The sequence below is a fragment of the Teleopsis dalmanni genome, chromosome 2 (genome assembly GCF_002237135.1).
Source record: "Teleopsis dalmanni isolate 2A chromosome 2, ASM223713v2, whole genome shotgun sequence".
Taxonomy (NCBI): Eukaryota; Metazoa; Arthropoda; class Insecta; order Diptera; family Diopsidae; genus Teleopsis; species Teleopsis dalmanni.
In genome coordinates, this window is record NC_051847.1 from 46,591,844 (window position 1) to 46,614,680 (window position 22,837).

The 22,837-nt window shown below is 26.1% G+C and overlaps 1 protein-coding gene across 1 annotated transcript in view; it reads right to left on the reverse strand.

Annotated features, from left to right (window-relative positions):
- Positions 1–12,166, reverse strand: part of LOC119682882 — a gene marked incomplete at its 3' end in the record, with an annotated part of 44,196 nt that extends 32,030 nt beyond the window's left edge. Inside the window, exons 1-2 of the mRNA XM_038096415.1 lie at positions 11,928–12,166; positions 10,427–10,480 (exon numbers count right to left, since the gene is read on the reverse strand). Of these exons, the coding sequence (XP_037952343.1) occupies positions 10,427–10,450 (24 nt within the window). The remainder of the gene's footprint in view (positions 1–10,426; positions 10,481–11,927) is intronic.
- Positions 12,167–22,837: the final 10,671 nt, after the last annotated feature.

Genomic DNA, 22,837 nt, shown 5'->3' on the forward strand with positions numbered 1-22,837 from the left:
CGACAAAAAAAAATTGTGCAAATTGGAATAATAATGGACTTGTCTGCATATACCTACGTCATTGATCAATAATATTTAACAGGCGTCTATTACCTCTTGTATTACTTTGGTCACACTTTTAGGGGGCCTTCAAATGCCCCTTACTGGTAGCAACCATGTGCTTAATATGTTTTTCATTTAAATATCTTTTTATTTTATTATGTTAAAAAAGACATTTTATTTTGTTTGTTTATTTTTTTATATATGCAAATAATATATATATCATATTTTTTTTGTTATTTCGAAATATTCAAATTGTGAATATTTTATATATTATCTGAATATTTTTTTTTTTTGAGTTTATTTCTGGATATTTAACAATTTAAATTAGGCGGAGATACAATTTACCAATTTAATTTCCAAATTTTTGGAATAATTTCAAATATTCAAAATAACAAAATTATTAACAGACATAAATAAAAAAAAATTAAATAAAATAAAATAAAACAATTTAGAAATATTTTAAAATGAAATATTTTGAAAGTGACCCGGTAATTTATTTGTAGATTTTTTCTTTTATTTTAGTTTGACAAAAGCATTAATATTTCAAATATATAAGGGCTTTGAAATATTTAAGTGAGAGCAGATATCTGTCTATCTACGTATATTGTGTCTTATATGCAAATGGTTTTGTAGCTGGCAGATGCTTTAAAAAGATTTTATAGATTTTATGGTAATGCTTATCAGCTTCTGAATTATAGCAATAATATATATTATGCAGTTTTTGTTATTTTTAGTTTTATTTATTTAAAAGTTTTTCAATTTCTATCCGATGATTATAATTTTAATTCAATATATCCGATATATACACCGGGAGTTAACTTATAACTTATATTTTGGTATTAATATAACATGATTAGATTGAATTTATTAAATAATATTGAGTTTTGTGAATTAAAAAAGAAATTAGAATTCAGTTATGAATGATTTATATTCTCTAGTATAATTTTTTAATGCTATTCCCAAAAACTTTTTATATCTCATTTACAAGTATGTTGAAGCTATTTGAGTCAGTGTACTTGAGCACTTTTACTCTTTATTAGCTAGACGTATCTTCAGAACACCTCTTTACGTCTTGACTGGATTATTATTTATCACTTCATCAGACTAAACAATAATTGACCTTAGATCTGCATACCTCCCCGAGCAGCCTGTAACCATTTTGAGATTCGATAACGCGGTGTTGGTAAGTATGTCACTTTTCGCAAATAATTTCGGGGCTTTATCCTTTATGAAAAACACAGAACGAAAAAGTAAAAAGGTCCAAAAAAATTACCTAGCAGCTACTTGATGAGATCTATTCACGCAGATGAGCTAGAAAAAAATTCGTCACACTCTTAATGATCTTAAGAATGATTATTTTTACGAAAGCCAAGAATCTTTCTATGTGGCGCAACTATAAATTAAAAAAATTTGTCAATACTTGGAATAAAGGTTGTGTAAATTGTCTCGGTCATGAGAGCTGTGACTATTTGTGCCTTGTCACTTAGTTAAAGCCGTGTTGCATGAATGTATGTATATATTTCTCTTAATATTTAGACTTTAACAAAAAGTACCAAAAACAATAGTCAACATGTATTTTCGTCATAGCCCTAAAAAGCCAATTTTGACTTGCCCGTGATACTCTATATAATATAAGTCTTAGAATTTTTGGAGACTAAATAGATCTTTTTGGCCGCAGTATACACTTGTTCCTTTAAATAATGTGATACTCTATATAATATAAGTCTTAGAATTTTTGGAGACTAAATAGATCTTTTTGGCCGCAGTATACACTTGTTCCTTTAAATAATGAAAATATAAACAAAAGGATGTTGGAAAAATATATAGCTAACTTAGTAATGAATGAAGATGACACAATCGCTGTCAAAGAAAGCGGAAGATGATGAAGATTATAATATTTTTATTATTTCTATTGTTGGTTAGAGTACAATTATAATTTAATTTTGAAATTCTTAAATATTATTAACGTTCAAGACTATTTGCACTCATATGTAACCTTTAGAAATACCTATAAATAAACTTTAAATTAAATGTTTTATATATGTTTTTATATTTACATTTTCATACTTTAATAAATTTGTGGTTTTATTTTTTTAAGAATTATTAAAATTCAATTAACAACAATTTACACCAAATTATTACACCGAACCGAAACTGCAGAAATGATTTCATGGCCATTGTGTGGCGTTAGATGATGTGGAACTACAAAGTTCAGAACTCGGAGAGCAGATGGAGGAACATTGAAATATTTTTGGTATTTTTGAATTGCATATAAAAAGCAAAAGGCGAGAGAAATAATAATTTTCATGTACATAATTAAAATATATATTAAAAAATGTATGTATATGAATTTAATTAGATATATTCTGCTTCATTAAAAATTTAAAAATATTTTATTTTTTTGTTTCGCCGGAATGTCAATGTGTGTCACAGCCATTGATTTGCATTTGACGCAAATATCAGAATTTTCTAATTTTAAATTGAATTTCTGTATAAATTATTTCGATCAATTACGGTAAATAAAATTAAATTGAAACGAAAAATTGTTCTTTTTTGTGATTTGTATCTGAAATGAAATTGCCAGTGCATTTGGGTGGCTCTAAATGTGGCAAGGACGCCTTTGCGTGCGTAAAATTTTGATTATTTTGGTTATGTGTCAGGTTTTTTCTTCACTCACTTTTTATACAATTTTTTCCTTAAAAAGAATGTTTCTAGGTAAATTTTGGCACTCACATAAATCAATGAATTCAATTTTAGATCATTGGCAGCGATAGTCCCAATGCGTAACAGAATAGTAAAGACAGTTTCACAATTCGAAAGTGCTGCTTAAGGATATGAATGGATATTTATTAATTCCAAAGTGCCTTTTTTCTATTTCTGATGTAGAGTAGTGGGTACCGTGGCTTTCTGTTGTCAAGTTCTCTGATGTAATATATGACACTTTTTCAGTAAACGAAATCGTATCTTCTTTGTATATATATATATGTGTTCGTTAATGTATGCACTCTGATATTCACATTAATATGCATAGATTGGTGTTCGAATTTATGTGGGTGGAATTGGGTGGTCGTATTATTTATTTGAGTATTTGCGCCAAAAGTGTGGCGCAAACAACATGAAACATGTTCAAGACTTCACACGTCAAACTAAATTAGTTGATTTGGTAAAAATATCACAGAAAATAAGCAAAAAAAATCTCATACTTGAATGGAAATGTTTATTAAGTTAATCAATTTGATTAGGTGAGTAATAATGACTGTATGTCTCGTCAGCTTAATATACTTCCACTATATAGTACACCCAATGCGAAATAAATAAAATATAAAATAAAAATTGTTATTTTATTTGTTAAGTAATTTCATCAAATTGCGATTTGATGTCATAACGATGACATATAAATCCGTGGAATTATTTAATTAATATTAAAACCACAATACCTTCACTTACCAAAAACTTTGTAAATTAATTTGAATAATTGCCCACAATTGCGTAAAATGCTCAAACCCTATAAAATGTTGTCTTCGGTTGAATTTTATGAATAAAATTAATTTTTAGCTTTTTTCTAATAAACTTTGCCGTTACCGAAGTTGCACTCTAATAAAGTTTATTTCAGATATTAAATAAGGATAACGTACAACACAACAGTTATGGCTTCTATCTCTCGTTGGTAATAAGAAAGCAGACGTAGTAATATAAATGTTTTTACAATGGTTAAATTAAAAATTTTCCTTTTTTTAAGAAAAAAAATTATGATAGTAAAATAGGTTACACGTGCCAGAAAATATACATTTGGAAATTTGGAAAATGGGTTACGCATATTAAAATGAGTTTAACTGCAAGATTTGGGTTACACGTGTCAAGAATTATACAGTTAAAAAGTGCAGGACTATGAACTTCAGCTCCTTTTTCTGTTTCTCATGTAATGCAATTCAAATGGAATTCGTTTAAGTACGTGTAACAAAATTTAAGTTTTTTGTTAATTATTAATTATTAGTATTTTGTTAATTATTAATGATTAAACTCTAGTTGCCATACAATAACTACACTTGTGTGGGCTGAAAACCTCAAACCACAACAAGTATTTCAATGGTTAATTAAGAAGTTGTTTAATGGAAACTCACTTTGCGTGAAATAATCATTCCTAATTACAATGCAATTGGAGTATATAATTATGTTAAATGTCACATGCCAGAATATGAACATTTACTTTTTAAATTGGATAATAATTGTTACGTATAAAAATAGTTTGTTTTTATATATTTTTAATCTGGCTGTAGGTCTCTTCTTGTTAAATAATAAAATGTTTAATATTTCGACTCTCTTAAAGAGTCATCATCAGGATTACGATACGTCCTCCTCTTTGTTTTATCGTCTATATTCATGTATTTCAGCGTCATTTGATTACTGCACTGAGTTTAATAAAAATAACTCCGTATAACAATAATATAATAAACAAATACTTTAATTTTAAGAATATAACATTAATATTATAAACAAATACTTTACTATTAAAAATATATTAATATGATAAACAAATACCTTCTGATTTTGTTGTTTGTTAACTACTCCTTAAGTAATAGACCTTTTTCAAAAGGTCTTGACATATGGTACAAATTTGAGCGCCATCTGTCAATTAGTTTGTTTACAGCAGTTGTTAATGTGAGACTACCTCAAGTGCATTTAGCGATTTTTACTATGGAAAATTCTTGTAGTACACGGTTTTTTGACCAAACACGGCACCACTGTCGTCGCTCTGGCACCATATACGCCAGATCTGGCTTCGTGCGACTTTTTTCTGTTCCCGAAACTCAAATTGAGTCGATTGAATCGGTAAAAGAGAATTCGCCAAAGGAACTTAAAGCCATGTCTGCACGGATCTACGAAAAGTGTATGGAAGATTGGGTTAAGCGTTGGCATATGTGTATCGCTTCAGAAGGAGTATATTTTGAAGGAGATAAAATAAATTTGGAATAAAATTTAAATTTGTGTATTTTATTTACAAAATCCGTGAGCAGAAGGTACTTTAATATTAAAAATATGTAAAATGTTTTAATATATTTATTATTATTAACATGCTCTAGCATTACATCAATTAGAGGCAAATAAAGAACTTAGTCGATTTACATAGGATTTCCACAAATCTCTACATATATAGCTAGAAATATGTTTTAACTCATTAAATGATTTATTTATTTCCTTATTAACGCTTCTACACCATGTCATCTTGGGGCGTCATCTGTTTCTTGCATCCTTCCGAAGTATTTTCTAGTCTATAGTTTATATATTTCTTGCGTCTATATATTTATAGTCTAATCCACTTGTATTTTATGCGCACTATACTCTACCTTGAAGTATTCTCCATAAAGTTCCGTGGTGGAAACGGGCTAGCACACAAGGGGTTTGTTTTTAATCGAGCATACCACTATTGTGTCGTCATAGTGATGATGCGTTAGGAATTTTTTAACATCCTCTCAGCTTAAAAAAAAGTCCCGGCTTAATGCACTTGCAAAGCAAATTATTAAACAAAAATTGTATATATAAAATGTTTCCTTCCTTAAGAAGAATAATTCAGTTCAAATTAAAATTTTGAACATCAACAAAAGAAAATTAATTACAATGCTTATTTGTTTATATTGCATATTTGTTTATATTCTTAATTTGTTTATATTGTGTTTTATTTATAAGAAAATTGTGTTACAAATGTTTATGTAAATATTATTCTAATTATTAAATTCAAAAATTCGTTTTCATAAAATTTATTATTAATTTATTATTATTAAATAAATAAAAACATATTATAGTTACGCCCTTTTCCCTTATAGATACAGATGATGTTGATAAAAACCAATGAGACGTCAGGTTGAAATCATAAAATAAAATAGGACTTTTATTTGTATCTCCAGAAAAATATCAGATTTGTCGAAATAAGACTTGACTATATAATGTATTAAAACTGAATAAAAATAACATTAATGTTTGAAAAACACTTTGTGTTAAATAAAATTCAAGTGTAATCGTGTGAATGAGCTATATTCAAGCAGAGAACCCTATGCCCTCGAATGTCTCCATATGAATGAATCATTTATATTTCAAACCATAGTATATTATACCAAAACAGTGCTATTTATTATATTGGTAAACAGTGACGATCAAAGCAAAGGGGAGAAGAAAAATGTAAGAACATAGAAGTCCTCTTCAAAAAGTTAATCAAACAACTCCACAATTGCAATAGATATTATATATTAATACTAACATTGACTAAAAACTTTTATACTGAAACATTATCATTAAAATAATTATAAAATTAAATAATATATCAAATTTAAGCAAATTATGGAACTTGTATTAAGTCATACTTAAGTTACGACTGTGATGTTCACCTTAAAAAGCCTTTGTACTGTAAGACAGAATTACAAATTATGGTTTCATATTTATTAAATGTAAATTGAAACCAGTACCGTATGTAGGTCTCTCTAGATGTGCTCATGCTGGTTCCACATTCATATAATACAAATGTATGCATCGGTCCATATGCTTAAGGTATTTAACTGTGTATAGAGCAGTGGTTCTCAACCATTTTTTGACCAAGGACTAATATGATATTATCGTTAATAATAGGGAACACAAAGTTTAAGTATAATGCACTATATGATTATTTTAATATGTTTTAAGCATCTCTGGTATAATGTATAATGATTTGTACAAGTGCGTAGGTACATTATATAGGCTATAAAATAGGTATGTGTTTATTTTCTAATAAATGAGGTCGCAGTGGAAAAACTTTAAACTATGTATCCATACCTACTATATTTAATACACGGACAATTTTAACCAACTGTACCATTTGGGAATCACTGGTATAGAGTAATAATTGTGCTTAAATTAAGGCACGAAAGCATACTCGATCTATCACAATGTTCCTCAGTGCGAGCATTTTATAAATTACTAATTAAGGGTACATGTTGGATGAGGATAATGATCTGGGTGCTTTTGGATTGTAATTTATATGAGGCCAGATTTATTACACACAGTGGTTGATCGGTTATGACTTTGGGCTTCAAGTTCCACAATAAATACTCCTTTTTATGTTGAGTTGCATTATAAAAATATTTTCTCAGTGTTAGAACATTTAAGAAAACTAACAAACGATGCGGGTTTCAAAGGAAAATATTAAAGAAAGTGCTTTCATTATTTGAAACAACAAAAATATTTGATATAAATTAAAGATTATTTCGATTGCTTATTCTTTTGATGAATTAAGAGCTTTTTATTGTATTGTATATAATTAGTGTTTAAATTTTATTAGAATAATAATTAACTAAGATAAGACTGATGGCTAAGTGTACTCCCACAACTAATTTTTATTTGAATATTGAATTGGTAAAATCATCAAAATAGCTCAAAAACATTTTATAGAATTAATTATTTCATTTATTTGCAGAGCTGGCGAATGATGAATGCAAAATGCTAACAATAAATATATATCAAGCTGTTTTCTTTTAGATATAATTTCATAAAGTGAAAAAAGTAAGGGTAAGGGCACCTCTAAAATTTATTTAAGGCTTTCATTAATTGTGCAAAAAAGGGATTTGTAATTTGTTATCAAGTGCTATAATAGAATATTTTGGCTTTTTATTGAATCTTCTCAAATCTCAAATTAAATTTAATTACTCACAGAAACTAAAAATACTAATCACTTGTAATTAGTTTAAGGCTAATAAATTTGAAAACATTTAACAATTTTACAGCTGGTCTTAATTTATTAGTTTTCCATGCTAAAAATATAACAGAATCGATTCGAAATTCATCAAACTAATTAATATTGCCGAAAATGTAAAGAAACGGGCGAGTATATCAAATTAATCTCTAAAAGATACTCGTAAACAACATAAAATAATTAGAAAGCAACGCTGAACATAAACAAAAAATTTTATTAATTGATGAATCTCAAAAATGAACAAATCGATTTGCCTGTAATATTGGGAAAGCAGGCGAGAAGCATAGAAAATGTTGTATTCGTTTATTGGCAAAGCACGGACGAACGGAGGAAGTGGTGGCCATTAAAACTGCTTGCTGCACATTGAACCATGCGAAAGTTCTGCACACAGGCCGTACACTGACCCACTTGGAAGCGGGCCATGCACAGAATTTTCGCAATTAATTTTGTTGACAATGCGATGCTGAGCACCTCGTGTAACAAATTTGATGCTTCGCTCTTGACGTTTTAGGTGCATAACATCCAAGCAGCATATGGGCGTAGCAGCGGCGTTGCCACACAAATCCAATGCAAATAATTCTGTTTACAATAATGCCAAGAAGCAATAACAACAACAACTAATATTAAAATTGTATACCGCGTATATGGGAGCGTAGGGGTAAAGGGGATTACCAAGCAAATGCGGCTTTCGCGGGTTGGCGCTACTTTTTTGAATTGATCCAATATTGTTTCTTTAAATTCTGTGTTAGGTTAAACTAGGCTAAGTGTAATACAATTACAACAACAATATATGGGTAGTCGCAATAGTAATGGCAACAACAAATGAATCTCTAGCCAAATTTCGGTGCCAAGAATTAAATTGTTATGAATAAATTCCAAAATGGGTTGTATGAACCCACTAAAAGGTAATAACAAAAACAAATTTTTATAGGGATTGTTTTTTTTTTTTTGGTTGTGAATATAAATTCGAATTGTAATTTTCTTAATTTTTTTTTTATTTTATTTAAATTTACATCATGCAAATTCTTTTCAAACTTTATTTGTAGTAAATATACAATTCGCAGATGCCAAACCAATGACGAGTTATAAACACTAAAAGAAATAGAATTTTTATAGATAGTTTTTGATTCAATGTCTAGTGTAATGGCATTTAAATACATTTTCGAGAGCAATAAAATGTTTTTATAGCTAGTAGTTAAATGTATCTGCTCGAATCAAGTTTGTTATTAGTCCATAGGGTTATTCATATGGGTTAGTCCATAGTCGAATCAGCACATTAATCATTTTACATTGGAATTATTAACTCGTTAATTGATTTATAAACTTTTTTCTGATGTATCTTAAAAGTTATTAAATGACTGATCAACTTTGTTGTGAAGTAAGGAGTCAGCTACTTAAGATTTTTAATTAGGTATTTTAATTATTTAAGCTATTGACCATATCAACTCGTTAAGTGATTTATCAACTCGTTAAATAACTTATCAATTTCGTGCTGAAGTAACGAGTTAGTAACTCGTTAAATAATTTATCAACTTTGTTTTAAAGTATGCAGTCAGTAGTTTAATATTGAACATGTTAACTGATCATTTAACACTGATCATGTTAACTCGTAATGTGTTTTATCAACTACTTTTTTAAATGTCTTATGATATAGAATATATTAAAAAATATTAAATTAACGCTTAATTTAAAAAAGGTGACCTGCAGCCGGGTAAAAAATATATAAAAAAACATTGTATTATAACTCGCCAAAGGACTTATAAACTTGGTTCTAATGTATCAATTCAGTAGCTTGAAATTTTTATTGGTCACTTCAGTTATTTCTGAGATTGATCAAATTAGTTTATGTTTTGACATAGTATTGATTTATTAACTACTTTCTGTAGTATCTTATAACTCGTTAAATGACTAATCACCTTCGATTTGAAGCTTAAAATTTTTATTAGTTATTTCAATTAATTAAGCCAATAAACCATATTAACTCGTTAAGTGATTTATAAAACTCGTTCTGAAGTATATGACTGTGGTGGGTCAAACTGCCAAACACACTGAGGATATTATGTCAATGAGACGTATGGAATGTCACTATATAGAAAGAACGATACTTCAGTACGAAGTTGATTAAAAATTTAACACATTAATATGAACAATGCCAGAAATAAGTGTTAGATCTACCCAACCATATTTGTGCCTTTTTGTATCTATGTTTATACATGTTTGAATTTTTATATCCTATAGTCCGTCATTACTCATAGTACTACTTTAGCGTATTCTCAAATAAAACTGTCTACTTTTAAGTTAAGTAAAATTATTCAGCGTTGTTTATATATTTATAAAAGACTAATAACTTAGAACAATTAGTTATTTTTTTTAAAATATGATAAAAAGGGAGACCCAAACTATTTTATATTAACATATCAAATTAATTCATGGTCTTAATGTTTATTAAGAAACAAATCTGTTAGGTATATAGGACAGAAAAAATATCATAATATTTTAGCAAGCTAACATTATATCTAAGATTTATCTCTTATAACTGATACTATCATTAAGTCGTAAAATTAAATAAATTATATAAAAGTATTGTGTTGACATTATTATTTATTTTATATTGTATTGCTTTGATATAGTTTTTTAAGTAAATTAATTTTTGTCTTATTTACTTACCAAATTATTATCGAAAACTTGCATTTTGTGATTTTTTTTGTTAAACAAATTAAGCTGAAATATGAACAATATCAGTTGTTTTAAAGTTGTATATTTATATTTGTATTTATATTTTTATATTTAAGAAAAAATTAAATATATTTTTAAAGTTGTAAGGTAATTATTTTTAAAGGTTTACAGTTCGTAATAAAATTTGTAATTTAAATAACGTAAGTATATAATATATATACTTATATATATGTAATATATATACAATTATAATATATATTATATAAATTATACATTATATACATGATATACATTATATAATATATATAATGTAAGTATTTTATATTTATATATATAATAATACTTTTGAATTATACATATATATATATGTACATATATATGTATATTCAATTAATATTTACGCTATACATTTATTTTTCATTTATATATACTATATTTATTTTCTAATTATTTTTACATTTTTTATATATATTTAAGAAAGTTATTATTGTAGTCTTTATAGTTAGAATAGATAATGTGATGCATATGATTGTATAAAATTATGTATAAAAATTATTAAATTAAATCAAATCCAAATGTGACAAACTACTTCTTGTTATAGAAAATAAATAAATTTTTCATTTTATATTTAATTAAAATATTAATTTATATTTTTTAAATTTTATAACTTATATGATTATAATAATTAAAATACTATTATATTCAATTATGTTATAAGTTTTAATTTAAATTATATTTATAATTTAGTATTTAACTGCACTAATTGTTATTGTGGTTATTATATTATAAACTTTTAAGTTAATTTTTAATATTTATATATTTTCTAATCAAATTTAATATTTTAATAAATTTAATATATAATTATTAAATAAGTTTCTGATATTAATAAATATATTTTTACTATTCAATATATTAATTTTTAAATTCATTTTTAATGTCATTATATTATTATTACATTATTATATTATTATTATATTATTATTACTTTATATCAATAACTATTAAATTAATTTTTAATATTTATATATTTTCTATTGCAATTTAATATTTTAATATATTCATTATATTAACTATTAAATCAGTTTTTAGTATTCATAAATATTTTATTACTTTTCAATAAATTAATTTTTAAATTGATTTTTAATGTTATTATTTTTTTTATAGTTTTCAATATGTTTGCAAATAAATCAATTTTGAAGTGATCATATATTTCATATATAATGCTATTATATATTAGATATTAAAATAGTTTTGATGTAATTATTGTATTAATTATATTATTTGTTATAATTATATATAATTATTGCAATTATTCTGATCATTCATTCAAAATGGATCGTTTAATTAATATAATTCATATTTGCATAATTGTTATTAATTTTTTTGCTTATAAATATTTTGCCATATACTTTATTTAACATAGTTATAATATTTATTAATTAAAACATTTCAATAATTTTTAATTCTATTTAATTATTTTCACTTCACTCACTTTTATTCACAACAAAAAATTAATATTTTTTTGGAATTTTATAAAATGAAAACCGTGCAGATTTTCAAATCTAAATATTTCCACTATGCGTCTATGGAAAATTTATCTATTCTCTTCCGAAGTGCAGATATTCGATTTTCACTTTATGAGTCGCGTCGTTCAACTGCTCGAGCTTTTTTCTGGTGATCCGTAATAGAGACGCTTTTTCCGATTTTGAAATGACTGCGTTGTTGGTACAGCGCAGCTGTCGCACTTTTTGTTGCTATTGCAATAATTTAAAATTTTTTTTTATACAAGACATTATTTAAATATTCTTTTTATTTCAATTTATATTCTTTATACATTATATATTCATTTCTGTTATAAATAAATATTCATTTATTTCAGTTTTTGTATGTGATTATTAAAGAACATTAGTGAAAAAAATTTGTTTTTTAAAAAATCCCACACACTCCTCTGCATTGCCTAAAAACATAAAAAAAAATTATTCTTTTCTTGTCGCAGTTGTCGAAATTTAAATTTCAAAAAGAACACAAAACGATTTTTTTTTTAAATAAAAAAAGATTCTTTTTAAAAAACCTACTCAAGTCGCGAAAGATTTTGACCTGGTGATCAATGCATATGCATATGCCAATGTTAAGCAAACACACTGTGATGATTAAGTGTGGAAAGGAAGCCTTCGCAATATTTTCGTTGGCAGCAATGTAAAATCTTTCCAAAAATTAATGTAATCAATTTCAGATATTTTTCTTCAAAGTGCTTTGCTACATTTTGAATGATATGTTAATTATGACTGATTTTCTTCACGGTGAAAACAACTTAAAATTCATAATAAAATTTTTTTAAAATAAATCAAGTTGACTTTATTTGGCAATTTTTAAAAATTTATGTCACGGTTTTTTTACGATTTAATTTTCTATATATTAAGTTGACATATATATATATATATTTGCTCTCAATTTATACGAAAAGATTCAGCGTTAAAATTAAGCAAATACTGTGCCTTATAAGCGTCATGTTGAAAATGATTCCCTATGTAAAACAGTTCAGATTCTATTTTATCAATGGTATTACAAAGGATTTATGAACTCTAAGTGAGTGAATCAGGTTCCTACCTCAACATAATGTTCATGAACTTAAAGTTCAAAAAAATTGCATTTAAATATTAAGACGTTTTGAGATATGTTTTTTAATATCTCGTAAATTAATTTTATAGCATGTTTAATTCAAAACCACTCTTCGTTTATTTATTCATACATATCACATTGATCAATATTTGCAATAATTAAGACATCCATTAGTAAGGTTTTTATCAAACAACAATAAGTAAAGTTACCAAAACAGATAACAGCGTTTAGTGCGTGATCATCAGATGCTCAGTTGCTATCACAGTATGATGCATGATGCACTGGGAGTTTTCGAGAGAAAAGTTCTTCGTAAAACGTGTAGTCCTCAGCAAATTGGCGACGAGTACTGCATCCGAATAAACCATGTACGAGCTTTATCACGACATTAATAGAATTTAGCGAATTAATATATAATTATAATTATAGTTATTAATCAGATAGCGGGAATGCTAGATGGATCATGTCGTGAACCAGGATGACAATACTCTAGCGTAAAAATCGTTTTAAGTGACACTTGAAGTAAGAAGAGGTAGAAGTGGACTCTATCTCTGATGGAGTGATTGAGCTAACTGCACTCCCTTCCTTAATGTGCGAGAGTGATGAGATAGAGATAGAACGTGTCAGAGATAGAACAGTAGTGCTACGTTAGGTCGAAACCCGATAATAAAGAAGTTATGTAAAAATTAGATTATTAGTGTTGATCAAACAGCATAAAAATTAGAGCGCTAAAATCAGAAAACTTATAAAAAGTGTTATCTGTCTAAACAATAAAAATAATCCCCAGAGCAAGAGCGCTATATCTCTAATAAATTCAGTTCGCACACTATTTCACTTCTCCTTAGCTACCAAACAAAGTCATTTAGAGTTTCTATCATCCCTAATCATACACGTTCCTACAAACTAATACCTCTACTTAATTTAGTTATTTTTATAACTCTTTTTACTACTTTCTATATCTCTATGAAGTTAGTACCTTCTATAACTAGTTTATGGCTGGTATACAATGTCAATTTATACTCAATATATAGATAATACTAAGGTTTCAATGCGGATTAGAAAACAACGCCTCATAACTTAATACCTCATACCTTATAACAAAAACTGCATTCAGAGGTGTCGGGAAGGCCTTCGATGCGGTTAAGTAAATGTACTAAAACTAATGGTCTAAAAACTAATTCAGTATAATCTACCTAAAACCTAATTGGTTTCAAGTTGTGTCGGACGTTTTCCATTGTTGCAGATGTTTCGAAAATCTTTAAGTTGGAACCGACTTGTAAAAGTTTTTTTTAAAAACAATTATGTATTTGTAAATAGATTCAAGCTCTTTATAGTAGTATTGAACACCTAATATAGGGTGAAAGGGACAACAAGTCTTGCAGAAATAAAACCTCACTTTGGCTCGAAATATTGAGCCCATTGTGATCATATCTAATAAAAAAAAACAATAATCTTAAGCACATTGGACTGTGACTTAAAGCCGATTAACATTTCTACATAAGAATTTGAATAGATTAAACCTAGTCAGCGCGAGGGTCATTATACATAATATAAGCTATAGATAATAAAAAAGTAATTTGGCAATATTACATACATAATTACTTACTTGTCTACTTAAATTTATAGAAGTATGCCGTCATTAACTGTTTCCGAGTTGCTGCTTCCGCAAAGTCCAATACATATGTTGTGGTCATCAACTGCATGCGTTATGCTGATCCGAGACTTTCTTCCCGTTTCCATTAAAACGTGTTTTTATGTGGTGGGTTTTAAGCACAACGCATATATCAACTTTTAGATATATTATATATCATTATATTATAATATAATATTTATTATTTCTTGATTGTATTAAGTAAACAAATGTTGTGAAGCTTTTCGTTTGAAATGTAATTAAGACAACTATTGGTAAAGTTATGTATGACATATTAACATTATTTATTTATGAAAATACCAATAAAAAAATTTGGCTTGCTCATTGCATCAATATGCTTATATGCTATTTAAAATAGACTAGTATCGATGAATTGGCTATACATTTTAATAGAACGACAATATTTACGCATTCATGATATTATAATAATAACTTGGTAATAAAAAAATAATAATTGTAATTATTTTTTATTAAATAGGATAAGCTATAAAGGAAATAAGATAATGGAAATAGTATTTAAGATTTAAAATTTTGTATCTGTATATATATTATATATATAAATATTTTCAAAAGAATTATGGAAATAAAACTTACCTTTATTTCAAAAATGTTTAAATCGATTTTTCAAAATAAAATTTTAATTTTCTTAATTAACTAAATTAAATGATTTTGCATATTATATCCACATTAATGATAATTTTGTTTTATTGTATAGGAAACTGAATTTCAAAATCGATTTTGAAAAAATATTATTTTTCTATTTTTATAAAATTTTATTAATTAAATTTTGGTTGAAAAAATAAATTTTAAAAGTTCAAAATTTCATAAATGAAAATAATTATTTACAGTCAAAGTAAAAGCTATGCTATTTGTATAGATCTACTGATAGATCTAATCAATGAACTTAAACGAAACGGAAAAATAAATAAACAATTGTTTGAATTTTATAAAATAATATTTGTTTTTAGCTTAAGATAATTATGAAGTGAGAAAGACTTTTGTGAAATATACGAATTAACCAAAATTCTTGCCTTTCCAATTGATTGAAGTAAATAAACAAAGTCGGATAGTAGCGATGAACTGCAGTCATTGATTGATCGCAAAAATAGCCTTGATCACAACATTTATCCGCACTAAAATATAATAGGGAATGAATTATATTTTTATTTTTATGATTTCTATCCCACAAATGCGAGTATCTTTACGACTAGCGATACAAATGTATCGCTAAAACCACAAAATTTATATGAGTATAAAGATATTTTCAAAAAATACATTGTATATTAATTGTCATTATAAACAACGTATATTTTTATGATTTTTTTTTATTACAATATATTGCATATAAATTATATACATTGTTTAAGAAATAATATTATGAGTTCTATAACTATATGGTATATTAAGAATTTTTAGTATAAATTTACATGTAAATATCTGAAGCTATTGTATTAGAGTGATGTATATTGAAGTATTTATTTAATATATGAAGTTTTGAATAATGTGTTATTATTAATAATAGTTTTATGCTTTTTGTAATATTTTTATTATATTACATGCCTAGCTGTTTATCTTTGAGTTATAGTATGTTCCCATTGTCTTCTTTAAAGCAGTTTATTTGCATAAGGTCGTTAATGAAATTCGATTAACCATTCAAAGAGTTTTCATGCTTTTTAATCTAGTTAAGAGTAAATCAAAAGAAAATGTTGAATACAACATTCCAAAATATATTTCCGTAAAGGAAAATTACCGAATTTCAACAAAACAATCAAACAAATAAAAATTAAAAATTTTTTAAAATATTTATTTTTATAAATAAAATATATAATTGATATATTAAAATATATAAATAAGTTTATATATCAAATCACTGATGATCACTGATGATGAATAATTGGCAATACTTGAATCAGTATTGGTTGTATGGTCAGCCAAATTTCAATAAATTAATTAAAATTTTTGTTGTTTCTTTATTACTGTTCGAACCCTTCTAACATGAAAAGAGTTTATTTTCGTCATAAGACATGTCATATTCGACTTTAAAAATTATATTATTATCAGTTTGGTATCAATTGAAACTTAAACAAACAAAAGCTTTCTTAGAGCTATCACAAAACTTCCTGACACATAAGCTCATACTACTAAAACTTAATTTGATTAACAAGAGTTATTTTAGCTGCAGTGGAAACATGGTATTAGTTTTAAGATAGTGCACTAAAAGTATATCCTTTAAGCACTAAAATAAATAAAAGAAATAAAACAATATAAATTAATATATAATAAAATATAATAAAACAGCATTTGGACTTTAGTTACATTGCGTCGCGTACGGATATGACTCATCAACTGAGAGTTTAATTTTTAATTTAATTTTTTTTCATTATTACCTCAAAATTATTTAATTACTGACTTTACTAACTTTAAAATATTTTAAAAAGGTATATATTATATTTTAATTCAATTATATTAATTGTATATATATTTAAAGTTCATTTATTACTATTCCAAAATAATCAATTTATTTTAATTAAATTTATTTAAAATATTAAATAAAATGTATTAAATTAATATAAATTATGTAACTCCAAAATAACTAATTTTTATTTAAATTTATATTAATTCATTATTTTTTTTAAATAATTTAAGTATTAATTGAAATAAAATATCTTAAAATAGATAAGTACGAATAAAAAATAAATTTAAATTTATAATAAATTTCATTTATTATATTTTCAAATTAAGTTATTTATTAATTTAAATAAAATATTTTAAATTAGTATAAATTATGTAACTATAATATAACTGACTTTTATTTTTATTTAAATTAAATTTATCATTATTCCAAACTAATTCAGTTATTCATTTATATAAAAAATTTTGAATTAGTATAAATTATATAATTATAAATTAAATTAATATACTACTCAAAAATGTAGTTAATTATAAAAAATATTACAACTAATTATTTATATAATTTAATAATATATAAATATTAATATTACATGTGAGTTTATTATTATTTAATTTAAAATTAATCTCAAGTACTTAAATATTACTTATACTTTTGTAAAGATTTTTATAAAGATATATATAAAGACTTTCACTATAATATATGTGTATTTAAAAATAATTTATAGAAAATATATTTAATAGATGAAAGATACATATTACAAGCAGCTGCATTAAATAATGTTTAGAATTTTTATACACATAATTTTTTTTTTTAATAAATTTTATTTATCCAAGAAACAAATGCTAAGACAACCATTAAAGAAATTTACCGGCCGGCTGTTAAAAGAACATAAATAAATGCTTGAAATATATTTCATAGATTTAATTAGTATTTATTAATATAAATAAATTTATGAGTGCAGTGTTAAATGTGTAAACACAATTTCATGTAAATAAATTTACAATTTCATGTGACGTATGATGCAACCATACATAACAAATTATTGAGGTGATAAATTTAAATTATATACTGTGTATAGCTAATATAAATGAATTTTAAAACTAATATATTTAAAGTATTTAAAATGATTTAAAAATTGTTATCTTAAAAGTGCTACTTTGCGATATTAAGAACTTATGTTCTATTACTTACTTACTACTTTTCCTGCTGTCCTTCTCTCCTAAGTGGAGCATTGTGCCACCACTTCTTCTATTACATTAAGTACATTTTGGAAGAATTTTTCATTTGTTATATCTGAAACTTGTAAACTTGACTTATATTGTGCAATAAATGCATTAGAGTTACAGTAATCCTATCTTGCTTTGGGAAGTTGTCATCGTCATGCAATTGGTGATGTGCTAAGTTACCTGTGACATTTATTTTTAATTGCACATTGACCTTTTAGTTCAAATATTTATTTAAGATACTTTTTTTATATTGAATTTCTAACAACTTTACAAATCAGTTGTGCATGTTGCTATGCTTTATATAATTTTAATTGAAAGATAAAAGTTTTGAGTTTCGGAAACAATGCACAACTTTCTTAGAATTTTACTAGAGAATTCCAAAATAATATCAATAAAATTATATGTCTCCATGAGAGCGTATTATATATATCAAGCGTATAAGCATAATTGCTGATAAATAACTCCTTATTCTAAATATACAAGTTTTAAATTATCCTTTTTATTGTACTTTTAATATTTATAGTTTATGCATTCTTAAATTTATTATTGTACGAGCAGCAATAAAACTCATGAATTATGTAAGTAATTTCTACCAACGCCCACGGCAACGGCAATAAAACTAAAATAAGAATAGAAAAGATTTTTAACCAAATCCAAAATAAACTGTCCATTAGCATAGAAAGCTGGGGAAGATTCTGGTAGCATAAGCGTACGTATTTGTAAATTGTAAACCACAAGCACAAGCACTGGAATAAAGGATTGGAAAAATTGTATGGGACACATAAATGAATGCAGGGCAACATACGAATAATTGCTTCTAGCGGGTGAACTAATGGCTTGTAACAATGTCCACAGCGATTTGCTTGCAGAATAGCTAAAACAGACCAAATACCACTTGTTTCGATGTAGCAGTAGATATACCAGTACGATTTAAATTTTATTTAGTATGAATATTGTGTCCTATACTTCACACAAGCGATGAATTTATTTATGGAATTTCAGAAAGCTTCTACAAACAAAATTTTGGTTACCGATTTTGGTATATCATAATAAAGTTGGAATTATTATGAATATTCGTGATAATTAAATTTTATGTTATATATGGCAAATGTGCCATTAAAATAGTCACAGATGTAAATAAGCACAGTCCATCTATACACTTTAGAATAAAATTAAATAGAAAAATTAGATAATTTAATTATGTTCAAAAACAAGTGATTTGTTATTATGTATGAAGTCTATAGAGAATATATGACATGGGATAGTCAAATTGTAGAAATAATTTACAAAACTACTATTTAATAATTATGTCAACAAATATAAGTAAGAAAAATATATAAAAATATCAATGAATAAATTATGAATTATGTGAACGGTGAAACAACATCTACTTGAACACTGGAGAGCCCAAACAGGCATGCACAAGTCAAAAAGATTCATTGATACTGATCACATCAAAGTTGATGCTATCCTTGGCTTTAGCAGAAACGATATTAAAATCTACACTGAACTTCTTACAGGACACTGTAGAGTTAATTACTATATGAAAATTATAGGTGTGGTACAAAGTGACTCCTGTCGACTCTGTCATTAGGAGAAGGAAACATCAGAACATGTTCTATGCAACTGTCCAGCGGTGGCAAGACGTAGACTCGATTACCTTGCAAGCGGGATCTTAGTTCCAAATCAAATAGGTAAAATAAAGCCCACAGCAATTACAAGATTATAAATAGTCTAAAATTGTCCCAGTTGGTTCTTTAGGCGCACAATAGATCTTTTAGGTCGGGGTACTTTAATAGCCTATTAGTTAAATAATAATGAATAAATAAATAAATGAATAAATAATAAACCATTTAGTACTCAAAAAAGATGACACCAATTATCATTATCACTACAACTGGTGCCCGACTTTAGCCGCAAACGATACGGTTTGCGAGCTGATATTATCCAACTGATTATCCTCTCGAGCATCCTAATTTACCTCTTCCAGCGCACACATGGTCTCTCTCGCTGTCTCTTACCATACATCTGTCATAAAAGGTTTTCTTTTTCACATAACCAAACCATTTAATACACGAAATTTATAATGTATTCATCATTATTATCGACGCAACAACTGGTATCTGGTCATGGACAATTTAATAAAATTGTGATGTGATTCATCATCATCATAAGTCTATCAAAAAGAATTCGGTCTTGGTTTCTTTTAACAAATGCTTTCTACAACGTTAATTGTGACCCGATATCCTCAAATTGAGTACCACAAAGCCTCGGTATACTGATATTTGCCATCTTTTCAGTGAAGATATAATATTTCTCATAGCCGCTTAACATAAAATCTGTCACAAAAAGTTTTCCGATTATGTTCCTTTAAATGCATACGATCTACATGATCAATTCATCGGAGTCTATTGAGCTTAATTTTTGTAACTATGTCTGCTTTCCGGTAGATCGCATAAAATGCCATTATATGTTAGTTATTACAATACAACCATGTCAAGTAGCCTGCTTATGTGTATTCTGTTTGACATGTAAATTAAAAATTTGATAATAAGATTTAGGAAAAAATTTCAATTCAATTTTGGCGATGGTAAGGAGGCTTTCTGTCTCTGCTTATATTAGCTAAAATAGTGTTTTTTAGTTGAAGGTTGAAATTTTCACAAAACATATTACTTTTACAATACGAAATTGAAAATTGTGATGCATAAATCAATAAATGCCAATAGAAATGACCAAATCTTGATTTGATTAACATAAATTAAGTTAACTTCAGTGGGAACATGGTATTAGACTTAATTAAATACATGATAAAACAAACATGTACTATACATATAAAGTAGTAGGTAGTTGACTGACTGGCATGAGTAGCTGTAAAGTAGGTGGGTTGACCAGTACATATAATGAATAAAGCTGTCAAACAATTTTTGAAGCTGTTGAACGAATGAGAACAGAATAAGAATATAGTATGATTGAATTATGTGCCTGAACAGTAATTCTAATCAAATGACTATAAAACTTACTTTGTTATATACACATGTACCATGTGATTATTCAAGCCATGCTATAAAACCGAAAATTGAAAAATTTTAAATTATTTTCTAAAATTAGTTTTAAAATTAATTCCTGAAATTCTAAATTTGATATGCGCAAATTATTATACTTATAATAATAAGAATAAAATAAAATTAGTTAAACAATATCATCCACTACTTATAGGTGACATATATGTATGTGATATATGCTAGCTTACCATTTATTAATTCAACATAACCTAATTTTTTTAAAATTATTATGGCTGCACATAACCTGCAATAAAATCGTTGCATGTAAACGTCATTTACACAATCCAGTAAAGCAGGCTTTGTTTGTTGAAATTCAAAGTAGACATCACTGTTTTTTATTTTTTAAGCATTTGAAATTTTTCTTTTTCTGATTTTTTAGTAAAACTCATTGGTTCACATGAAATTGCAGTTATTTATTATTATTCTCGCTCCAATTTGCATTTCGGTTTTTGGAAATCGTTTATAATTTGTGAAAACTCACTTTTGCGTGTCGGTGGCTTACATATTTTTGGCAAAAAAAACTTATTCCCTTTCGTACGACAGAGTAAGTGGCGACGGCATTAAATGTCCTTGAGCGTATCAATTTTAGAGCTTTTTCGATTTCAATTTACGTTGTTGGTCAGTTCTTAACCTAAATTTAGATATTCATAGTGGACATTAACCTCAATTTAAATTTTTTTTTCGCTTTTTGTGATTATTGGCGCACTTTTTCAAATTCGTTCTCTTGTATTGTTTATTTTTTTTTTGCTTCATTTTGCATATTTGAACGTTCCAAAAATAATTGGCTGGTACATTTTTTGCGCGTTGTGATAAATCATACAAGAAATAAGAAATGTATTTGTAATGTTAAATTTATTTTTAAAATACAATATCAATTTTATTGCTAGACAATATTTGTCTCATAAATATTACAAAATAATTTTCTGTCAAAATTTAAAGTTCTTCAAACGATAGAAGTATTTGTGGTAATGGAAAATATTTATGATGGCATTAAAAAATAATAATCCTTTTAAATTAAATATAAAATTAATGCATATAATTTTTGCTTTAGATAAAAAATATAATATTCTATACTATTCTATATAATAATTTTGTTAGATGGTGGTTATTATAAATGGACATTTTTATTAACTGCGCAGTATTGGTAGTTCCCACATTTCGTTCTCGAAATTTGCCTCAGGAATCTTTTACTTCAGATGGAAATTAAATTTGCAAAACAGTTTTTTTTTTTGGTCATTAGCAGCATATATATGTATATATACTTATAATATTATATATATTATTATTAAAGACATTAATTACTCAATTCAATCAGTGTACAAAGTATGCGGAATTTTTAATTTGAAAGCTGTTACAAATGATACCACTATAAACCATCGTCTTGAAGATATTTGTAGTAAAAACTTTAACGGTTTTGATGACATGATCGCATGT